This window comes from Cryptomeria japonica, chromosome 3, assembly GCF_030272615.1.
Source record: "Cryptomeria japonica chromosome 3, Sugi_1.0, whole genome shotgun sequence".
NCBI classification, from domain to species: Eukaryota; Viridiplantae; Streptophyta; class Pinopsida; order Cupressales; family Cupressaceae; genus Cryptomeria; species Cryptomeria japonica.
The window spans coordinates 78,562,536-78,585,989 of NC_081407.1; the positions used below are offsets into that span (position 1 = coordinate 78,562,536).

Below are 23,454 nucleotides of genomic sequence, written 5' to 3' on the forward strand. Positions count from 1 at the left end.
GTTTTACGCAAACATGTTAACTACTTTGACATCCAACCTTTCTAGGGTGTAGGTTTAGGTATGCCCCAAAATAGACCTGGGGCAGTCAGAGTAGTTCAGGGCCCATATGTCCCCCCTCCTCATGTTGATCCCCCACCTGCAGTGCAACATCCTGATATCATTTGTGAGGCGGCTTCACGGACCATATCGGCTATTCACTCTTCGAGTAGCCTTTTGGTTTCTCAGGCTGGGTCAGTAGCTTAGCCTACTCTTGATGGTAGCGGTGCATCCGGTGGCACTGACACGTCATCCTCGGCTCCACACATATGTGTGCCCCATAGTTGTGTCATGTGTGGGCACGTATGCTTGGGTCTAGTTGGAAAGCCCGTTGATCCTCCTGCGGACAGTGCAGATTATGAGGTGCATGAGAGGCATGATGCACCATATATTATTACAAAGATTGGAGGATACCCTGGGGAGTCTTCACATTCTAGAGGCGAGGAGGCACCCTCATCATACATTGATGATGTAGTGGTAAGATTTGTATTTTCACAGTTCATGTTATATTTTAAATGAATATTTATAATCTAGATAATATTAAGTACTAATTTTTATTTACATGGTCTATTTAACAGTTGATGATAGAGGAGGAGTTGAGACAAATTCAGGAGGGCACCTTGTCGGCCATTTCATTTGGCCTTGATAGCTTGACGGTACATATATTATTGCACCTAGTCATTTGTATTTTATTGTACATACATGCTCATCATTTATATTGGTATTAATTAGATTATGTAGTAACTTGCATGTATATCTTATTTTACTCTTGTAGGGCACAAGCAACACGAGTGCGGGGCAGTGTGATTTAGGATCTGGTAGTGCAGTTGGAGACAAGGGAAAGGTAATTGAATGTAAATATGATTGAATGAATAGTTTAAATAACTTATAGTGATTATACACGTCTAGACATAGATTGATAGTTTCATATACTTGTTATGTATATATACAGAGAATTCTTGGCTTCACATCCTTGATGACTTCACCCAGTATACCTGAAGAAGAAGAAGAGATGCCTCGAGTAGATGTGTGCTTATTTTATTTTATGATTAGTAGATATAATTTATTATTATCAGTGACAATTATATGCTAACTTGTATCAATGTCATGTTTCTAAACATATGTAGGTTGTGTATGAAAATATTCAAAACATACCTCCTCTATCGAAGACATACATCAAGAGTCCTGCAAAGCTGAAGAGAAAACGTGGAGATGAGGTAAACATAAATAGTTCAATTATAGTTCATTTTTGTGTTAACTTTTTGAATTAGAATTATATAATATAACTAATATTAATCGTGGTTTATTTTTCTTGTGCAGGATCCTTCAGAGCCGAGCAGTGCGGCGAAGAGGATCGATTTTGATGATCCATCAGCAGCTTAGGATGTTATAGATAGTTTTGGGATGCTTACATGTCTAGTTGGCATGTATATTTTGTATATGGACATACATTCACGTATTTAGACATACATTTTGTTTCAGTTGGCGTTTATGCCATATTTGTGTATGGACATACATTTGTAATCATTTGACATTTTTATATATACAGAAGTTGATATTCGATCATATAAATTGTTGCTCAGCTGTGCGTGGTGTTATCATGGAAATCTTTAATCTTCATTCCAATAATTAACAATGGTTAATAATGGTTATTTAATGAACAATACAATTCATTTCATTTCATTGTAAGTGTTGTTTGTATAATGAACAATATAATTCATTTAATGAACAATACAATACAATTCATTTAATCAACAATACAATACAATACAATTCATTTAATGAACAATACAATACAATTCATTTAATGAACAATACAATACAATTCATTTAATGAACAATACAATACAATTCATTTAATGAACAATACAATACAATTCATTTAATGAACAATACTTGATACAATTCATTATTACCCTATGCATGGTCCTATTTTTCCCCCCACCTCGGTCGAACGCTCGGGGTTTTATTAGGGCAGCAATTTTCAGTTGGCAAAAAAATCGTCAGTCTCACTCAATCGAATGTTGTCGCGTGGCCAATTTCTCATTCTGCTCGTCGTGATGATGAACCGTCAACTCTGACATGTCCAGTTAGGCATTATTACCCTAAGCATGCTCCTATTTTCCCCCCCACTCGATCGAACACTCGGGGTCATACCCTAACGGTGTCGTCCCTTGAGCGCCCTAAGTGCTAAAATTGTCAAACTTTGACGGGCCCTAACTCGGAATCCATGGCACCTATGAGTGATCCATTTGAACCTACAAGGCCACAAGAGGGGTCCCTACAAAATCCTATCTCGGTTTTTCAAGTTTCCCTGCGATTTTATTAGGGCAGCAATTCTTCGGTTGGCAAAAAAATCGTCAGTCTCACTCAATCGAATGTTGTCGCGTGGCCAATTTCTCGTTCTACTCGTCGTGATGACGAACCATCAGCTCTGACATGTCTAGCTAGGAATTATTACCCTATGCATGCTCCTATTCCCCCCCCCCCCCACTCGATTGAACGCTTGGGGTCATACCCTACCGACGTCGTCCCTTGAGTGCCCTAAGTGCTAAAAATTGTCAAACTTTGACGAGCCCTAACTCGGAATTTGTGGCACCTGCAAACGATCTGTTTGAACCCATGGGGCCAAGAGAGGGGTCCCTACAAAATCCTATCTCTATTTTTCAAGTTGCCCTACGATTTTATTAGGGTAGCAATTTTTCGGTTGGCGAAAAATCGTCAGTCTCACTCAATCGAATGTTGTCGCGTGGCCAGTTTCTTGTTTTGCTCGTCGCGATAATGAATCATCAGCTTTGAAATGTCTAGTTAGACATTATTACCCTATGCATGCTCCTATTTCCCCCCCCCCCCCCCACTCAATCGAACGCTCGGGGTCATACCCTACCGGCGTCGTCCCTTGAGCGCCCTAAGTGCTAAAAATTGTCAAACTTTGACAGGCCCTAACTAGGAATCCATGGCACCTACGAATGATCCATTTGAACCTACGGGGCCACAGGAGGGGTCCCTACAAAATCCTATCTCGATTTTTCAAGTATCCCTACGGTTTTATTAGGGCAGCAATTTTTCGGTTGGCAATAAAATCGTCAGTCTCACTCAATCAAATGTTGTTGCGTGGCCAATTTCTTGTTTTGCTTGTCGCGACGATGAACCGTCAGATCCGACATGTCCAGTTAGGCATTGTTACCCTATGCATGCTCCTATTTTTCCCCCCCCACTCGATCGAACGCTCGGGGTCATACCCTACCGATGTCGTCCCTTGAGCGCCCTAGGTGCTAAAAATTATCAAACTTTGATGGGCCCTAACTTGGAATCCATGGAACCTGCAAATGATCTGTTTGAACCTACAGAGCCACGAGAGGGGTCCCTACAAAAGCCTATCTCGGTTTTTCAATTTTCCCTATGGTTTTATTAGGGCAGCAATTTTTTGGTTGGCGAAAAAATCGTTAGTCTCACTCAATTGAATGTTGTCGCATGGCCAATTTCTCGTTCTGCTCGTCACGATGACGAACCGTCAGCTTCAACATGTCCAGTTAGGCATTATTACCCTATGCATGCTCCTATTTTTCCCCCCCACTCGATCGAACGCTCGGGATCATACCCTACCTGCGTCGTCCCTTGAGCGCCCTAAGTTCTAAAATTGTCAAACTTTGACGGGCCCTAACTAGGAATCTGTGGCACTTGCGAATGATACATTTGAACCTATGAGGCCATGAGAGGGATCCCTACAAAATTCTATCTTGGTTTTTCAAGTTTCCCTATGGTTTTATCAGGGCAACAATTTTTCGGTTGGCAAAAAAATTGTCAGTCATACCCTATCGGCGTCGTCCCTTGAGCGCCCTAAGTGCTAAAATTATATATAAACAAGCATTACGCTATAGACACATAATGATCATCAATATTTCCATGTATTGCATACACATAATTACCATTACACTTGCATGTGACATCCATTAAGGGATATGCAAACATGATTTTTTTTCATTATCAATACAACTACACCAATGTACTCATGTATAGATACATGGACATTATCATCAATATAACTAAACCAATTTGCTCATGGAAATTGTATATCATCATAACAATGTTACATCAATTCACATCCATATACAAATACAACATCCCACTTCATCTGCATCAGACATCCTCATTTCCTAAGAGAAAAGCTTACGTACAACAATGCCTGCATATAAATGAAGACCAAAATAAGTAACCTTTTTATGCGGAATGAATGTGCTACAAGAAAAAAATTATAACACTTAATACAAATTAGTTTGGCAAATTATAAATAGATCATTTGAAATATTTTTAAGATGTACAAGATTGTATAATTACGAAACTTACCAGTTTCTCTGCAAAGTATACAAGCATAACTTTGAAGAAAGACGCATGTTGATTAAAGCCCTTCTCACTGCATTTCTCTGCATGGTGAAGACGATGGTAGATATGGTCATTTCTAAATAGCAATACATTCACTTGACTTAATGTTTATGCACAAAATTTTATCTCATTAATGCACAAAGGAATATGTACCATCACCAAGAGAGGGGCTTGTCAATGGCAAATGATCTAGCATGAACCTCTATTTTTAAGAATTGTTAGTCTACACATAAAATGCATGGATGAACATAAAGGCTTTATGATAATCATTTCAACTGAAATACATGATAATAAATGAAAAGGTGGGATTATATACGAGAAAAATACGTCCCTTCGAATTATATCAACAAAACCCACTATGTTGACACAAAAATCATAATGTGATACTGTTGTATATCATCAAAAAAGACCTGCATGAGCATAAAGGTTTTGCGATAATTATATCATCTAAAATTTTCAAATAGTGTTCTCTAATAATGAAAATTTAAAATCTCATCAAATGCATGATAATAAGTCATGTTACAAAAATACGTCCCTTCCGATTATATCGAGTGTACCCGCTACGTGCATGCAAAAACCGTGTTGCCAAAAAAAAACGTTCATCAATAGACCTGCATTTTGAACACATCCGTAATATACATGTAACAAACTTGAACATTAAGGTTTAATGATCATTGTTTGAAATGAAATGCATGATTAAAAAAATAAGGCACCATTAAAGACTTACTACTCAAGTGTGCTTGAAGGGTCATTTCTTTGCTTAAGAGTATCTAGTATTGCTTCATGATCAACAGTAATCACTGTCCATAGCTCTTTGGTCTTCGGTTTTGCTTGATGCTTCAAAAACTTGACATTTGTACCTATAATAAGGTGTGAATACATTATAATGGTTTTGTGTCTCTCATAGTCTTCAAATGTAGGTATGCCATTCTTTCTAATCATGTATGTTCACAACCAAGTTCCCACAACAACAACTGAACATGTAGGATATGTGAACCCGTCATCATCTGTCACTGGTTGTGTTAGCTTTTGTTTTCTCTGGACACATCATGCCAACCAATATTCTGATCTCTCTTCATTCCCTTGCGGTGTGACAACTGCAAAAACATGTCCTGGCTGTACAAGATCTGATAGATGGTCATACTCAAGTGAACTTTCCATGTCATTGTTTGACAAGGATATTGTTTGAGATAAAGGAGTTAGATAGTGGGGAACCCACGTATCAACCCACTCACTTGACTCATACTGATCGCAATCACACTGAACACAACTCTGACAAAAACAAGCTAACGCTCGTGTCCAAATGGTCCATGTACTTGCATCTGAGCTGAGAAATGAATGCATCTTTGAAGAATCTTTAATTATTTGACAATCCAATCTATCTCTCATTGTTCCCTCCTCAACCAACCAAAAGAATCTGGTCACTGTTGAATCAAGAGTACCTCCATGTGATAATGTTGAACTACACCAATCAACAATAGAAAGTGCATCAGAGAAATTTGCACCTGAAATCCTCAATTGCTCCTTAACTAGAGCTCTCTTCAAACATGCACCCGCTTCATCATGCTCTCCCTTTCCATGCCTTGCCTCAAAAAAACACCAAATATGAGGTATACGCCTCTTTACATGCATTCTACTCAACCAATAAAACATACGGGCATTCTTGAATTGACCCATACAGTTATCTGACCATATTATATGTCGGTCAATTGCAATATCTTTCTCATGCAAGAACTCAAAAAAATTCTTGAAAGAATGTTGCACATACTCGGAGGAGTGTGATCTATCATCACTCATATAAAAATGATACTCCCTGATTATCTTCCTATCCTCTTCTATACTATCAGGAGCATGTCTATATGTAATGTGAACAAAAATAGCAATCTAGACTGAATTGTAGTACTGAGACCGTACCTCATTCTGTGGTTGCAATGTATAGTTCTCTGCAAAATCAACCACCGATACAAGAGTGCCAATCGGGAAAGAGTTCTTACACATCCTGAACTGTTGATCCAACCACTGAGACCTATGGGTGTGCCTTACATACTTGTAGAAAATATTTTCCTTAAAATCCAAAATAAAATGAACAATACTCACTTCTCTTGAGACTAATTAGCATCTAGAACCTTCACCTCCACTCTTCAAAGTATATTTCACCGTCTCATATATTTTTTTATCAACATAATTCTTTCCAAACTCGTGTTCGCTACCCTCATGAAAACATGAAACAAACTTTGACAAACCACCACATTTTGAGCACTTCTCATTCAAACAATCATTTCAATAGAAATAGCAGCCATCATCTCTAGGGCATAAAAATAGATTTTGCAAGTCTCTTGATGATCTTGGAAATAACATTGTACCACACTCCTGCAACATCTCATTAGTATGCATCGTAGAATGAACATGACATAGAAGTTCATGGTACATTGAAAAATCCACATGGTACCTGTAACAACAAGTATTGTGAATCTTAAGAGGAACACAATAAAATGGTTTCAAAGATTCAAAGGCCCTTTGTGATATTTGCAAAGTTGGACGTAATTCACAAAAAAATTATACAACATTGTTTGGCTTGATTCCAAGAAATTTTTGGGATGTGGTGTGCGGTCTTGGTTGCCGATTCTTAATTTCAAAACGTCCTTTACATTGGGTGACACTCTAGAATTAGAGTGCCAAAATTGTTGAATCTCCTCCTTCACATTGTCAGACAACTTTCTATCAACACATGGAAGCCTCCCACCAAAAGCCCATGTATCTTGTTGAAGTGGATCATCAAGTCTTTGTCTTCGTGCAAGTGCTCTATCCAAAGTTTTACGGTTTATGTTAAAATCAACACAAGTTTGTCTCATTTGATGAGCCTTCCTCAATTGATGGCCTACTAAGGAGGTTGTAATCACTCTTTGAGCGGCTCTCTTATCTCTTTCTTTGGTATTCTTTCCAATAGAATTGAGAGCGTCAAATAGATTTTTTGCAACAATAGAATTTCTCTCCATCTTCTTGGTCATACGAATCTTCAATTTGTTTAGCAATGGTCTCATCTTTATCATCATTAGCAACTGAACAAAGAGTTGGCATTTCTCGGTCAATGTCTTATTGCTAAAATTTTGGTTGAAAAGTTGTGTAGCCCACAACCGAACAGTTCTTGTTGACCTCTTGCCTTCAAGATTCGCAATAATGTTCTCATCGATTTCAAATAACCATTTTGGGGTTCTTGAAGGTCTTGGATTTGGAATTTGTCTTTCATCCATGAGAGGGTCTTCATTTCTAAAGTAGTTAGGTGTTACATATGGTTCACTTGGTTGAGCAATTCCACTTTCAATGTCAAAGTTTTCCACATTTTCACCTCCTATGTCAAAATTTTCCGCATGTTGAGCATTTTCATTATCACTTTCAACATTTTTAAAATTTTCACTTTCAAAATCTACATTTTCATTTTAATAACTTGTGGCACAATTTCAAATTCAATTTCCTCTTCACTTGAAGTAACATTAGCAATATTTAACATACCTTGTCTTCTCCTCCTATGCCATTCTCTATCTCTTTCTCTATACACTTCAATTTGGTCATTTGAAAGTTTTCTTTTGCGTTTAGACTTCCGACGACTACTACTCCCCATTTCCCTCCACATAGATGCTCCTACATGATTGACAATGTAAGATTTGACTTTAAGAATCTCCCAAAAGCACAAATTTGTCTCAACCTGTCTGAAAACCCATGATCGTTGATAGAAAATAGAATATGCAGACTGTGGGCCGTTGGAATCCACAAAATGGCCCACAAGGCTCTTTTTTATGTGCATTAAAATCGGATATCCGATTTTAATGTATAAATTTCTGGTCCCCAAAAATTTTCCCGTTGCCGCCTTTTTCTTACTGAACTGCCACATTAATGGCAGAAATCAGATATCCGATATCAGATTTTATTAGTCATATTTTAGAGAGAGAGAGAGAGATAGAGAGAGAGAGAGAGAGAGAGAGAGAGAGAGAGAGAGAGAGAGATTAGGGGAGAGGGAGAGGGAGAGAGATTAGGGGGGGAGAGAGAGAGAGAGAGAGAGAGAGAGAGAGAGAGAGAGAGAGAGAGAGAGAGAGAGAGAGAGATTAGGGGAGAGGGAGAGGGAGAGAGATTAGGGGGGGAGAGAGAGAGAGAGAGAGAGAGAGAGAGAGAGAGAGAGAGAGAGAGAGAGAGAGAGAGAGAGATATTAGGGGAGAAAGAGAGAGAGGAGGAGAGGGGGAGAGAGAGAGAGAGAGAGAGAGAGAGAGAGAGAGAGAGAGAGAGAGAGAGAGAGAGAGAGAGATCAAGAGGAGGAGAGGGAGAGAGAGAGATTTTGGTCATATTGTGTCCTATGACCCCTTAGGACACCATATGACCCATAAAAACACAATTTGGTGTCTTAAGGGGTCATATGGTGTCCTAGGACACCATATGACTCCTATGGACACCATATGACCCCTAACGACACCATATGGTATTATAAGGGGTTGTATGTTGTCCTTAGGGGTCATATGGTGTCCCATGAACCCATATGACCCCTTAAGACACCATATTTGGTCATTATGGGTCATATTGTGTCCTAGTGGGTCACATTGTGTCATATGACCCCTTTAATACATCATATGACCCCTTAGGACACCGTATGACCCCTTAGGACACCATATTGGGTTGCTTTGGGTCATATGGTGTCCTAAGGGGTCATATTGTGTCCTATGACCCCTTAGAACACCATATGACCCATAACGACACAATTTGGTGTCTTAAGGGGTCATATGGTGTCTTAGGACACCATATGACCCCTAACGACACCATATGGTATCATAAGAGGTCGTATGTTGTCCATAGGGGTCATATGGTGTCACATGAACCCTTATAACCCCTTAGGACACCATACAACCCGTTAGGACACCATATGACCCATAACGACACAATTTGGTGTCTTAAGGGGTCATATGGTGTCCTAAGGGGTCATGTTGTGTCCTACGACCCCTTAGGATACCATATGACCCATAACGACACCATGTGGTGTCATAAGGGGTCCTATGGTGTCCTACGACCCCTTAGGACACCATATGACCCATAATGACACAATTTGGTGTCTTAAGGGGTCATATGGTGTCCTAGGACACCGTATGACCCCTATGGACACCATATGACCCCTAACGACACCATATGGTGTCATAAGGGGTCTTATGTTTTCCTTAGGGGTCATATGGTGTCCCATGAACCCTTATGACCCCTTAGGACACCATACGACCTGTTATGACACTATGTTGGGTCGCTTTGGGTCCTATGGTGTCCTAAGGGGTCATATTATGTCCTACGACCCCTTAGGACACCATATGACCCCTAAAAACACCATATGGTGTCATAAGGGGTCTTATGGTGTCCTACGACCCCTTAGGACACCATATGACCCCTTAAGACACCATATTTGGTCGTTATGGGTCATATTGTGTCATATGACCCCTTTAAGACATCATATGACCCCTTATGACACCATATGATCCCCAATGACACCATATTGGGTCGCTTTGGGTCATATTGTGTTCTAAGGGGTCATATTGTGTCCTACGATCCCTTAGGACAACATATGACCCATAACGACACAATTTGGTGTCTTAAGGGGTCATATGGTGTCCTAGGACACCATATGACCCCTATGGACACCATATAACCCCTAACGACACCATATGGTGTCATAAGGGGTTTTATGTTGTCTCTAGGGGTCATATGGTGTCCCATGAACCCTTATGACCCCTTAGGACACCATGCGACCTGTTATGACACCATATTGGGTTGCTTTGGGCCCTATGGTGTCCTAAGGGGTCATATTGTGTCCTACGACCCCTTAGGACACCATATGACCCCTAATGACACCATATGGTGCCATAAGGGGTCCTATGGTGTCCTACGACCCCTTAGGACACCATATGACCCCTAATGACACCATATGGTGCCATAAGGGGTCCTATGGTGTCCTACGACCCCTTAGGACACCATATGACCCCTAATGACACCATATGGTGCCATAAGGGGTCCTATGGTGTCCTACGACCCCTTAGGACATCATATGACCCATAACAACACAATTTGGTGCCTTAAGGGGTCATATGGTGTCCTAGGACACCATATGATGCCTATGGACACCATATGATCCCTAACGACACCATATGGTGTCATAAGGGGTCATATGTTGTCCGTAGGGGTCATATGGTGTCCCATGAACCCTTATGACCCCTTAGGACACCATACAACCCGTTATGACACCATATTGGGTCGCTTTGGGTCTTATGGTGTCCTAAGGGGTCATATTATGTCCTATGACCCCTTAGGACACCATATGACCCCTAACGACACCATATGGTATCATAAGGGGTCCTATGATGTCCTACAACCCCTTAGGACACCATATGACCCATAACAACACAATTTGGTGTCTTAAGGGGTCATATGGTGTCCTAGGATACTATATGATGCCTATGGACACCATATGATCCATAACAACACCATATGGTGTCATAAGGGGTCATATATTGTCCTTAGGGGTCATATGGTGTCCCATGAACCCTTATGACCCCTTAGGACACCATATGACCTGTTATGACACCATATTGGGTCACTTTGGGTCCTATGGTGTCCTAAGGGGTCATATTATGTCCTACGACCCCTTAGGACACCATATGACCCCTAACGACACCATATGGTGTCATAAGGGGTCCTATGGTGTCCATAAGGGTCATATGGTGTCCTACAACCCCTTAAGACACCACATGACCCCTTAAGACACCATATTTGGTTGTTATGGGTCATATTGTGTCCCACTGGGTCATATTGTGTCATATGACCCCTTTAAGACATCATATGACCCCTTAGGACACCATATGACCCCTAATGATACCATATTGGATTGCTTTGGGTCATATTGTGTCCTAAGGGGTCATATTGTGTCCTACGACCCCTTAGGACACCATATGGCCCATAACAACACAATTTGGTGTCTTAAGGGCTCATATGGTGTCCTAGGACACCATATGATGCCCATGGACACCATATGACCCCTAACGACACCATATGGTGTCATAAGGGGTCGTATGTTGTCCTTAGGGGTCATATGGTGTCCCATAAGGGGTCGTATGTTGTCCTTAGGGGTCATATGGTGTCCCATGAACCCTTATGACCCCTTAGGACACCATACGACCCGTTATGACACCATATTGGGTCACTTTGGGTCCTATGGTGTCTTAATATATATATATATATATATATATATATATATATATATATATATATCTCCCTCTCTCTCTCTCTCCTAATCTCTCTCTATCCCTCTCCCCTAATCTCTCTTTGTCTCTCTGTCTCCGTCTTTGTCTTTCTCTATCTCTGTCTAACTCTATGTCTGTCTGTGTCTCTTTGTCTGTTTATCTATCTGTCTGTCTTTGTCTCTGTCTCTGTCTCTCTCTATGTCTCTCTCTGTCTTTGTCTCTGTCTGTCTATCTGTCTGTCTGTCTATGTTTCTCTGTCTGTCTCTGTCTCTCTCTATCTGTCTGTCTGTCCGTCTGTCTCTGTCTCTGTCTAACTCTATGTCTGTCTCTGTCTCTTTGTCTGTTTGTCTATATGTCTGTCTTTGTCTCTGTCTCTGTCTCTATGTCTCTCTCTGTCTCTGTCTCTGTCTCTGTCTATCTGTCTGTCTGTCTCTGTTTATCTGTCTGTCTCTGTCTCTCTCTATTTGTCTGTCTCTGTCTGTTTGTCTGTCTGTCTATCTCTGTCTCTGTCTCTGTCTCTCAGTCTCAGTCTCAATCTCTCTGTCTCTCAATCTCAGTCTCTCAGTCTCTCAGTCTCAGTCTCAGTCTCAGTCTCAGTCTCAGTTTCAGTCTCTCTGTCTCAGTCTCTGTCTCTATCTCTGTCTCTCTCCCTCTCTCCCTAATATCATATACTAATTTATTTATAAATTAATATATTAATAAACATTAGATTAATTACGGGCAAATTTAGTTAGAGAATTTACTTATTAAAATCGAATATCCAATTTTTTTAGTCAAATTTTCAAATTTCGGCTCGAGAATGCTTTGGTATTTGGCTTGGAAGTGACAAGCCTGGAAAGTCAACCGAAAAAACATGTTTTTCAGTATTCCTTGATTTTCTAGATTTTACACTAGTGGCCGACAACTTTTTTTGTAGCCAAAATTGATAAAACAAAAAGGGTTTTTTTAAGGACGTTCCCATCTTTCCAACAATATAAGGCTTGTCTTATTTCGACTTTAATAAATAATTATTTTTTATTTTTTAATTGAATTGTGACAATAGTCCTGATTGATAGACTGATTGAAAAACACTCATAACTTTCAAACGGTATAACATTTTTTGAATCTGAAACATGCATCACATCCTATGCTTCGTCTACTATAGGGAAAAATTAAAAAAAATAAAATTCATAAGGTTTTGACCAAGTTAAGGTGGTTAGACGTAGTAGTTTCTGAATTTCTGAAAAGCTGTAGTAAAAAAATCATAAATAATTATTTACTTTATAAAAAATTAAAAAAAAAATGTGTCACATCCGAACATGAGTCTAATACTTATATTAACAAAAAATATTATGATTTGATTGTGATTAGGGTGGTCAGGCATACGTCTACTTCTTATTTTTTTCTTGAAATTCTAGTACCACTGCATTGAAATTTGAAATTTTCATCAAATAGGATTTTTTTTCTTCCAAAAAACAACTAGTAGTTTAGAAACTACATTCAATTTTATATATATTCTCTTCTTACATATTTTAAAAATAATGTTCACAACTTATTCAAATTTTCATGTCAAGTTGCAAAACTCTAACAAATTTTCATGTCAAGTTGCATAACTCTGATTTTCTAAAATTTCATTGCCACTTAAGGGCCTGTTTTGGCACACCATGATCATGCACATACCCTATTATGACATAGTAGGATCTGTTATGTGATAATAGGACACATTATGACATAATAGGACCTATATATGTGGTAATGGGACCTATTATGACATTATGAGACCTACTATCGCATAATAGGACCCATTATGACATGTAATATGTCCTATTATGTCACAATAGGTCATATTATCATATAATAGGTCATATTACAACACAATAGGTCTTATTATCATATAATAGGTCCTATTATAACATAACAGGTCGTATTATAACATAATAGGTCCTATTACATGACATAATAGGACCTATTATGTGATAATAGGTCCCATGATGTCATAATAGGTCTTATTATGTCATAATAGGTTTTATTATCACATATATAGGTTCTATTATGTCATAATAGGTTATATTATCACATAATAGATCCTATTATGTCATAATAGGTCCTATTATCACATAATAGATCCTATTATGTGATAATAGGTCCTATTACATGACATAATATGATCTATTATGTGATAATATGACCTATTATGTGATACTAGGACCTATTGTGACATAATTGGACCTAGTGTGACATAATAGGACCTATTACATGTCATAATAGGTCCTATTATGACACAACAAGTCTTATTATCACACAATAAGTCTTATTCTGTGATAATCGGGTGTACTAAGGTGTCTTAATGGGTCTTAAGGGGCATAATGACATAATAGGAGCTATTATGACACAATAGGACCTATTATGACAGAATAAGTCCTATTATCACACAATAAGTCCTATTGTGCAATAATTGGGCGTACTAAGCGGTCTTAAGGGGTCTTAAGGGGTATAATGTCATAATAGGTAATCTTACATGGGGTATTATGACATAATAGGACCTATTATGTGATAATAGGACCTATTAAGGGGTATAATGTCATAATAGGTAATCTTACATGGGGTATTATGACACAATAGGACCTATTGTGACATAAATAGATCCTATTATCACATAATAGGTCCTATTATAACATAATAGGACATATTATTCACACAATAGGACCTATTATGACATGTAATAGTCATAATAGGTTCTTTTATGACATATTAGGTCTTATTACATGACGTAATAGGACCTATTATGTGATAATAGGAGCTATTATGACATAATAGGATCTATTATTTGTCATAATAGGTCCTATTATGTCATAGTAGGACCTATTGCATGTCATAATAGGTCCTATTATGTCATAATTGTAATGTTCTAAATTGTACCCGACGCATTTATGACACTTGTGCATGATGCCTAAGGCACTTATGATGACCCTATGATCGAAATTGCAACATTTTGTCATCATAGGACCTTCGTCCCAAAGATCATTGTTTAGCCCTGTCAGCCCTTTGGGACCTATTCCCGACGGACGTCAGCGTGACGCGGGGACGTCCGCGCACCAAGATAACGTCCCAAAAAATGGTCAGATTTTAAAAGTGTCGGTGACTCAGATGCGCACTGACGTGTGTCCTTTGGCCCACGTCATGTCGTAATGACTCTCCATGCTTGTTTCAAATTAAAAAACCCTTTCCAACTCATTTGGGGGGGTTCCCACTTTGGGTTATTGGCTCTTGACCTTTTCTCTCTCTCAAGCTCTCTCATCTTTGGAAAGCTCTTGACTCATGCAACATCAACACCAAAAGCAAGCTATCAAATACCAACATCAAGATTCCCAACCTCGTGGTGGCTTCTTACCAATTCGTTTATCAAACGGGCTTCATCACGCTCGTGGTGCCAAATATCAAGGAGGGTTTGATTTCCAAACTTACTCTCTCTATTTCACTTTCATGCAATGAGTCCTTTGCATTAATAAGTATATTTACCAATATTCCAATATTTATTTGCATGCAATAGGAATTAGTTTTCTTTTTGCATCTATTTACTAATTTACCAGTTTGTTCCAAGTTATCTATTTTTTAATCTATACCAATTTGGTTGTTCGTGGCGGTGGAAACACCTAAGCGGGGGTTTGATTGAGGCAGGCCCCTATACAACCCCAACATTTTTCCCCTTTTTTTGTGTGCGTAGGTACAGGTTTGATCCAACACTTGGAGTCTGGGATTTATCATTTTCTGGACGTACAAATGATAGCGCAGCGTGCTGGCGTCCTAAACTCGAGAGCTTCCCGGGTTCCCTATTTTCTCTATCCTTTCTGCTTCATATTTCCATTTAAGTGGTTCACAAATTATTTCACCCATATTCTATATGTTCTATATTTATTCATTCTTAGTCGGTTAGGTCCTTAGATAGTTAGTGGTTTAGTTAATTATGCTTCTATTATGTGTTTTGTCCGTAAGAACCAGACATGTTTGTCTAGCTCTATGTTCTGTCCACCTAGGACACTAGTGCACCGCGCTGCAGTCAGTAATCCACACTGTAGTCTTGGGCCCGTGCTATCATCTTGGTTACAGAACCTTGCAGAGTTTGCCAGAGGTTTGTCTCACTTCTCTGACAGATCTAGAGGATTCCTTTTGTTCCCGGCTCAACGTTGCGCCTGTTCAAAGAGGTAATCAGATGGATAATTTGTCCTTGGGGATTCATCTTTCCCAAGGTGGCAAATTTCGTCCATTACAATAATATACATAACATTTAACATATCATAAAGAAATTTAAATATTTAAACATCTAATTATACATGTATGTATAACATTTAAAAACATATGTAGCATTGGGGTCAAAAAGGGTTCAAGGATACATAGTAGGATGTATTAAGGGGTCCTACTTGTCTTACGATGTCAAAAGATGTCCTAGGTTGTATTAAGGTGTCCTATGATGTCTTAAGAGGTCCTAGGATGTACTAAGGGGTCCTAGGTGTCTTATGGGGTCAAAAGATGTCCTAAGATGTATTAAGGCATCAGGTATAAAGTCTTATGATGCTAGAGAGAGAGAGAGAGAGAGAGAGAGAGAGAGAGAGAGAGAGAGAGAGAGAGAGAGAGAGAGAGAGAGAGAGAGAGAGAGAGAGAGAGAGATTAAAAGTAGTAAGGTGATTAAGGAGAGAGAGATTTAGTCTAATAAGAATAAAAGTATCTAGAGAGAGAGAGAAAGAGAGAGAAAAATACTAAAAATATTTAATTTAATCAATTGAGAAGACTAAAAGGGGGGAGAGAGAGAGAGAGTTCTTATTATTTTTAACCACCTTCTATTTCTGATATATTTTATAATTTCATTAATTTAAGTGGGTTGGTGAATTACAAATTGTAGAGTTGCATATCTCTTTTTTTCATATGATATCTTGCCAATTCTTGTTCACGACGTCTTTGTTCAGTTTCAGGTGAATTCTTTCACGCAGTCTTATTTACCCTTGTCCTTTTATTTGTCATCTCCTTCCTTTAAAAAAATGTCTTTTGAAAAATCCACAACAAGAAAATTCACTTAAAAATGCCTTCTTTGTGAAAAAATGCAAATTAATCTTCGAATTTGAGATGAGAAAATGGAAAAAACATCTACATTTATATGGAGTCATTTGTAGCCTAGGAAAAAATAAAATCGACTGATTGGGGTTTCTATCGAATGTCAGTAGTTAAAAAAGACCATGTTCGATAGAAAGTGGTAGTTACAACAAAAATTGTGCAAGGGGGTTTTGATAGAAAGGGGGTTCACTCGAACCCTTCAAACCCCCTTTCTATTGAACATATGTTCTATCGAAAGTGCTTCCTAGAGGCCTCTCCCAAAAACCCTCTCGCTTTCCACAAAAATCTGGCCTTCGAAGCTCAATTTGGGTGCTCAAATGGATGGATTTTGAGAAACCCAAATGCATGCAAGTAGTACTCAAAGCGATCTTTCTAATGATTATTATTTTATTATGTATTGAGTTTATTTAGATTTTTTTTTAGATTAACTAAACATAGGTTTCACACTGAACATCAACCTTTGAGTTCAATGCTTATGGAAAAATAGTAAACATCACCCAAAAAATTCTGAAAAAATATTTACGCACTAGGTATTGAAGTCCTCTTTCCAAAAAATAAATAAATTTGATTTTCGTTACATATACAACAAGTTATGTACAACCAAATAGACATATGTCAAAGTTATAGTTAACTCGACTTCAAAACTTAAGAAAATATGAAATATTGAAGAAAATATTACAAAAGCAATTGCAATCACTAGATATGGGTGTTACAAAACTAAATTCGAAAGAATCACGTTCATATCTATTATAGAAAAAAAGTTATGCTTGACCAAGTGAGAATCACTCTTTAAAAATGTTGTCATTTGGAAAAAACTTAATTTTTGAGGGAGATAGTAAAATGGAAGAAAATCGATTCCAAAAATTATCAAAAAAATATTTATAGAATCTACACACACAATGACACAAATCACTAGTTCATATCATCGACAAATTCCTTACGGTTTAGCAAAAATAGGTGTCTGAATCTAAAGTTTTTCCTGAAAATGAATATTGCAGTGTCAAAGTTGGCAAAAAAGTGTAACCCACTATTGTGGGTTCACCCTTGTGCACTTACCCTTATTTCCTAAATTCGCATTTGACCTAATGAAACCCCTGTCAACAACCCTATTTCTTTCTTTTTGTGTGTAGGGAATTGTTCCAAGAGCTGCAAGCGATGAATTTGATAGTGTAGACGACAACAATCAAACTCAACTTTTGAAGGCACAAAAAGAAGGGGACCAATATGACCAACTCCCCTTGATTCTGGGAATTTTTTATGACCTGTTGACAGTGGATTTTGTGTGTCATCCTGATTCAAAAAACATCCAGTCCATTTGCCCCCAAAATTTGGAGGACTAGGGTGACCTGCTCCCCTCAGTCCTAATACTTCAACCTGAATCTTCCATCATAGGGTCTGATCCATTTTCCCTCCCCAGATCTAGGTTTATAGCTCTACATGATATATAAAACATGATGTTACTATTATCTTATATCAATTTCTCATTGTTCGTCTTAGATCTAGCATTGCAATTCAATCCTAATTACAATTCAATTTCAACTCTAATAAGGGAAGAATTAACTTGATCTAAATTCAGTCCTTTTAGGATTGGATTGAAATCAAGTTTAAGTCCCTTCCCTTAATGTAAGGTTGGTCCCAAGTGAAGTTAGTGGCTTTATTATCCATACAAGTGTCAAAGCCCTAATTCCACTAGGTCTTACAAATGTCATCAACTTGTAAAGTAGGGGAAAATGAAAGGTTAAAATTTACATACTTCACAATCCAGGAGCCACCTTATATTTCTATGCTTATTTTAGTTTTCACCCCCTAGTTTATTTTATGACCATTTTTGTCTATTTTGGCCAACCTAGTGATCATATAATAATTTTGTGAATTTTCTCGATCATAGAAATACATCCGCAATCATTGTGAGATCTTTGGGTTGCATAGATCTATTAGAGTCAATAGTGCCCTCTCACTACTGGCCACCTTTAGTAAGAATAAAAGAGTTTCCCACCTCTTTGTGCTCTAATTCTTGCTACATTTTTATTGGTCACATGTTTAAGCACATCACAAATTCATGTTTAAGCCTATTCTTTCTCTCAATTCACCCATTAGACATTCATGAGAAAACTTAGTATGCACTCCACTCCACCAACACATAAGAAACTTGTAGGAAACATGATCACAACTAGAGGGAAAAATCCTAGACAATTACAAATTTGAAGTTGGAGAGAGTTTACTTTGAGCTTGACTATAGAATTCTTGCCATTTCATCCTCTCTCTTATCATCTAGCATTCTTATTTCACCATCCCATCATTCCATTAAGAGACCATTAAAAAAACCTATTCTTCCATAGATTTGCATACTTCCTCCCATTGTTTCCTTCATCAAATATGATCCTTTTATCCCATTGGCACATCTTTTGTGATCTTTTTCAAGTCCCCTTTAATCTATTACAAGAACATGTACTCGTTGTCACATAATTTATATTAGGGTTTTGACTATATTTTCACCACTGTTACTAAGTCATCACTACTACCAAGTCACATGGGTATTTGCACATCCCTTTTCCAAATCAAAGTTATTATTCAATTGAAAGAAACCACCTAGTGGGTTGACTAAGGTAGTCATCCACAACACAATGATTTCTTCACGTTCCTCAATATTCAACTTAGGTTTTTAGGGCTTCTAGAGTGAACACGAGTATTCTTAAGTAGATATAAGACTAATAGATGAAGGTAGACAATTTTGGATAGTTACAAATTTGCTAGAGTAGAAGTAACAAATGTTTAGGAGGGACTACAATGACCTTCTCTCACCACATCAATGTCTAACTTGCCAAAAAGTCATTCAATAGTGCCTAGATTCAAAATATAACACTTCTTAGTCCTATCCAACCCATTTCTAGTTTTAAATCCAATCATTACCAAGTGCATACATCATTTCTTTTGATCTTTTCCAATAATAACTTCTAGTTGTATGAGGAGTTCTCCATTTCCTAATTTATATTTATTGATTTAACTTTGGATTATATTAGTATATTTTATATACTTTCATGTTTAAATTTGAATGATGTTGATAGCTATAATAATAAGAAATTTGTACCTCCTAAACATTTATATACTTAGGGAATCTATATACCTTCCTTTTACTTGCTTAACTCATTTATATTAATTTTGGATCTAACTTATTACGACGTAACTCTACAAATGGCAACGAGCTTTCTTATTCGTGTAAGAAAAACAAACAAGTATGATGCAAATGCATTCTGCCATCTTCTTTTTCAAAGATTTAAAATCATTTAAAGTAAAAAGCGCATTGCATTGAAGAAAAGGGTTTCGAGGGCTCCTTTTATTGGAAGCTCTCCTAACATTTTAAATATTAAACATTTCTTTAATAATTATAATTTAGGAAGGTTTAGTCTAAGAAAATATTTGATTGGTGTACATGACCTAAAATGCGCGAGATCACAAAATTGATATAATTAAAACAAACTACCCACAATCAATTCTAAGAAGTAGAGACAAAAGATCATCATACCTCAAAACTGCACACTGAACTTACTCATCAAACAATTGAAATACCTCCTAACATACCTCCTAACATTGAATATTCCAATCAAACAATTTAAATGTTAGGAATTGCATTTTCAAGATTTCCTCAGTTGATGGCTCCCTTTTATTCTTCTTCAGTCATAAAATATCTTAAAATCTACAATTCTAATCCTTTGGAATTCTAAGAGTCACCTTTATTAGAAAATTTCCATTCCTCACCTCGAGATCAAGAAGCCTGCAACTACACATGTTAATCGATCCCTTAATCCCTCTTCAACACCAAGGAGGATTGGCTTCAATCCATTAACTTAAAGCAAGTTCACTATTCTTCCTTTACCTAACAAACCCACTTTAAACATCTGGGCGACTAATACGCTGAGATTTAGCTCTGATTAGTAAGAAAACTGGCGGTGATTTTAATACTTCTTGTGCTCCTCTACGATTCAACTAATTCTGGGTTTCTGTCTGTATTTTACCATTTCGTTGTTGGGGTTTGGGGGATCAACTAAGAAAGCATTATACGACAATGGAGAAAATTCTCTAGAGCAGCAAACCCGATTTCAAATAATTTATTTCCCGTTACTGTGCCGGTCATCCAAGAAACACTGTACCATTTCTGGTGCAGGCCTATGAATTCAAATTCATTTTTTTTTATATGGTGAAGATTTGAGCTGATTGGAGGTGAAAAAGGGTCCAACCGTCAAAGAGGCTGAACACAAATTTCATAGTGCGTTCAGTCCCCCTAATCCAATCATATTAACTCCATCACATGCAAAGGCGCCGCCATAGAGGCAATTTTACATGCAAAGTCACGTGACTGGAGATATAAACAAATGCGACCCATCCACATCGCCAGCTCACAGACTCCCAGTCAAACTCGGTCAACATTAGACTCAGTTAATCTGTCATGGTGTGGGCTTCGTAGAATCTTCGTGGTGGTCTTCCATTGGTCCACTGCTCCAAAAATGTTGGAAACTGCAGCATAATATATTTCATACCCGTTCCCAAGAAATGTACAGCTTGTAAATCTTATCTTTATCTTTTTAGCTCAGTTTGCTATGCAGAAATATAGATAGAAATCTCAGTTTTCTATACAGAAAATCATAGTTAAAGAATTTTAATGAAATAGAAAAGAACATACTTTTCAAGTTTTTCTTTGTCATGATGATACATCTGGTCTGCTCTGTTCTATCTGAATAAGTAGGCCTGCATTTGAATCTGTTGTGGGATTGTATGTCCCCTTTCTTCCCATCTGATCTCTGCAACTTTTTTTGGTTTTTATTGTTGCAACTGAAATTAAATTAAGCTTTTCAGAGATTTGAATAGTTAGTATACTGACAGCAAGGACTGTCAGTTTGAATTCATCTTTTAGCAGACCTATGCTGCAAAATCCACACTGGCCCATCATTGCCAAACACACAGGAAGCCCACGAGAAATCAGTTAGAAGATTCCTCTCTCTTCATAAAAGAATGTTGTTTGGTCTGTATTTAGCTTAGGAGATTGTTGGGTTGGATTTCAATCAAAGAAAATTTCAAGAATTTGAAGGCATCATGGCATGCACAGAATTGCTAGAGAGCCCCAGGATTTCATTCTCCAGGGATTTCTCAGACCTGGATTTGGTGGTGGAGAGGAGGAAGAAGGTTGATAACAAAGAGTCAATGGCTGATGAGGATTTTGAGTTCTGTATGGGTTTGTCTGAGGGTAGTAAGCCTACAATGCTGCCTGCAGAGGTGCTCTTTTCTGAAGGCAAGATTCTTCCTTTTCAGTTTTCTCAATCTGGAAATGGAAAAGCTATGTTACCCACAGGTGTTACTGGAATCTATATTACTAATGAAAAAGCTAACAAGTTAGAGAATTCCTGTGAGGGAAGTTCGATCAAATCGAATGGTATTGCCTGTGAGCATTCCCCCAAGGCGCCCAAATGTTCATGGAAGGAGATTCTGGGCCTTAAGAAGCTCCAAACCCAGAAAAGTGTCCCTCCGAAGACAACACCCAAAACACCCAAGAAGCCGAATTTTACTTATAGGATCCGGTGCATTAATTCTGGTGTGACTACAGAGGCTTCCTCTGTCTCTCAACCCCTGCTGCTGCAACCTCGTGACTCTGATGCAGATTCTGCATCAGCTCGGTTTTCTGTTTCTTCAAATCAGTCTGATCTGGAGGAATTGCCAAGGTATTCTGTAGATTCCATCAAAGAAGATGCTGTTTTGCACAAGCCCTTGAGGGCTGTTAATGTCATTAGGCCTGCAGAGAAGAAGGGCTCAAAGTGCAACAGCCCCAGAACAAGAGGGGCCTCCTCTGGTAAGGTTGTGTTCAAGGGTCTTGAGAGAAGCTGTAGCAGTCCCAGTAGCTTTAGGAAGAGGGAATCTCAGTACAGAATAGAAAGGTCTTATTCTGCAAATGTCAGAGTAACCCCTGTTTTGAATGTGAATGTGCCTTCTTGCATTAGAAATGGGAAGGGAGCATCCAAAGGAGGAGGAGGAGGAGGAGGAGGAATGTTTGGTTTGACCAACCTGTTTTCTTCTCCTCAGAAAAAGGATTCCAATAAGCATATCAAGAATCCTTCTCAGTCTCATTTGGCATCCACCAAAATAAAACCCACTGAAGTGTGAAGGATAATGAAAAGATGTAGAGAATCCAAGAACAAAAATCCTTGCTCTCACAATAATGTGAAAGAAGAGGCAAAGGTTTATTTTGGAGAGTTGTCGAGTTTTTCCATCTTGGTTGGGTTTTGGTTTTGATGGTGCTCTTATCCATTGGTTTGGAGTGGATCTGCAATGCAGGCTATTTTCTTACAGTTCTAACTTCTTTTTGCTTCTATTGGTTTGTATATTGCACAAATTTGTACACTGATCATCTGAAGCTGGCAATTGACTTTTACTTTTATCTTAAATATAATGAATACTTTCATGAGGTTCAGAGTTAGAGCAGTAGCTTTGAAAAGATAGTTTCTATTTAGATCGGTGGAAAATAAAGAGGGATGCTACGCAGTTCCAAATGTTCACCTGGGCAACTCTGAAAGATCTAAGAAAGAATGTGATCTTGAATCTAGATCACGATCCACTTGAAATCTTGCACATATAAGAATTGTAAAAGAAACAAAATTTTTCTATGCTGTTTTCTTGTTCATCCATTCGTATAGGTATCCTATCT

General features: G+C 38.1%; 1 protein-coding gene across 1 annotated transcript; it reads left to right on the forward strand.

Moving 5' to 3' along the window:
- The first annotated feature begins 21,353 nt into the window (after positions 1–21,353).
- Positions 21,354–23,105, forward strand: LOC131027905 (uncharacterized). Its single transcript, XM_057958005.2, has one exon. The coding sequence runs from the start codon at positions 21,852–21,854 to the stop codon at positions 22,911–22,913; it is 1,062 nt and encodes a 353-aa protein (XP_057813988.2). The 5' UTR covers positions 21,354–21,851; the 3' UTR covers positions 22,914–23,105.
- Positions 23,106–23,454: the final 349 nt, after the last annotated feature.

What these genes read in the sequence shown, in the direction of transcription:
- LOC131027905 (XM_057958005.2), top strand. Translation starts at nt 21,852, where the DNA reads ATGGCATGCACAGAATTGCTAGAGAGCCCCAGGATTTCATTCTCCAGG.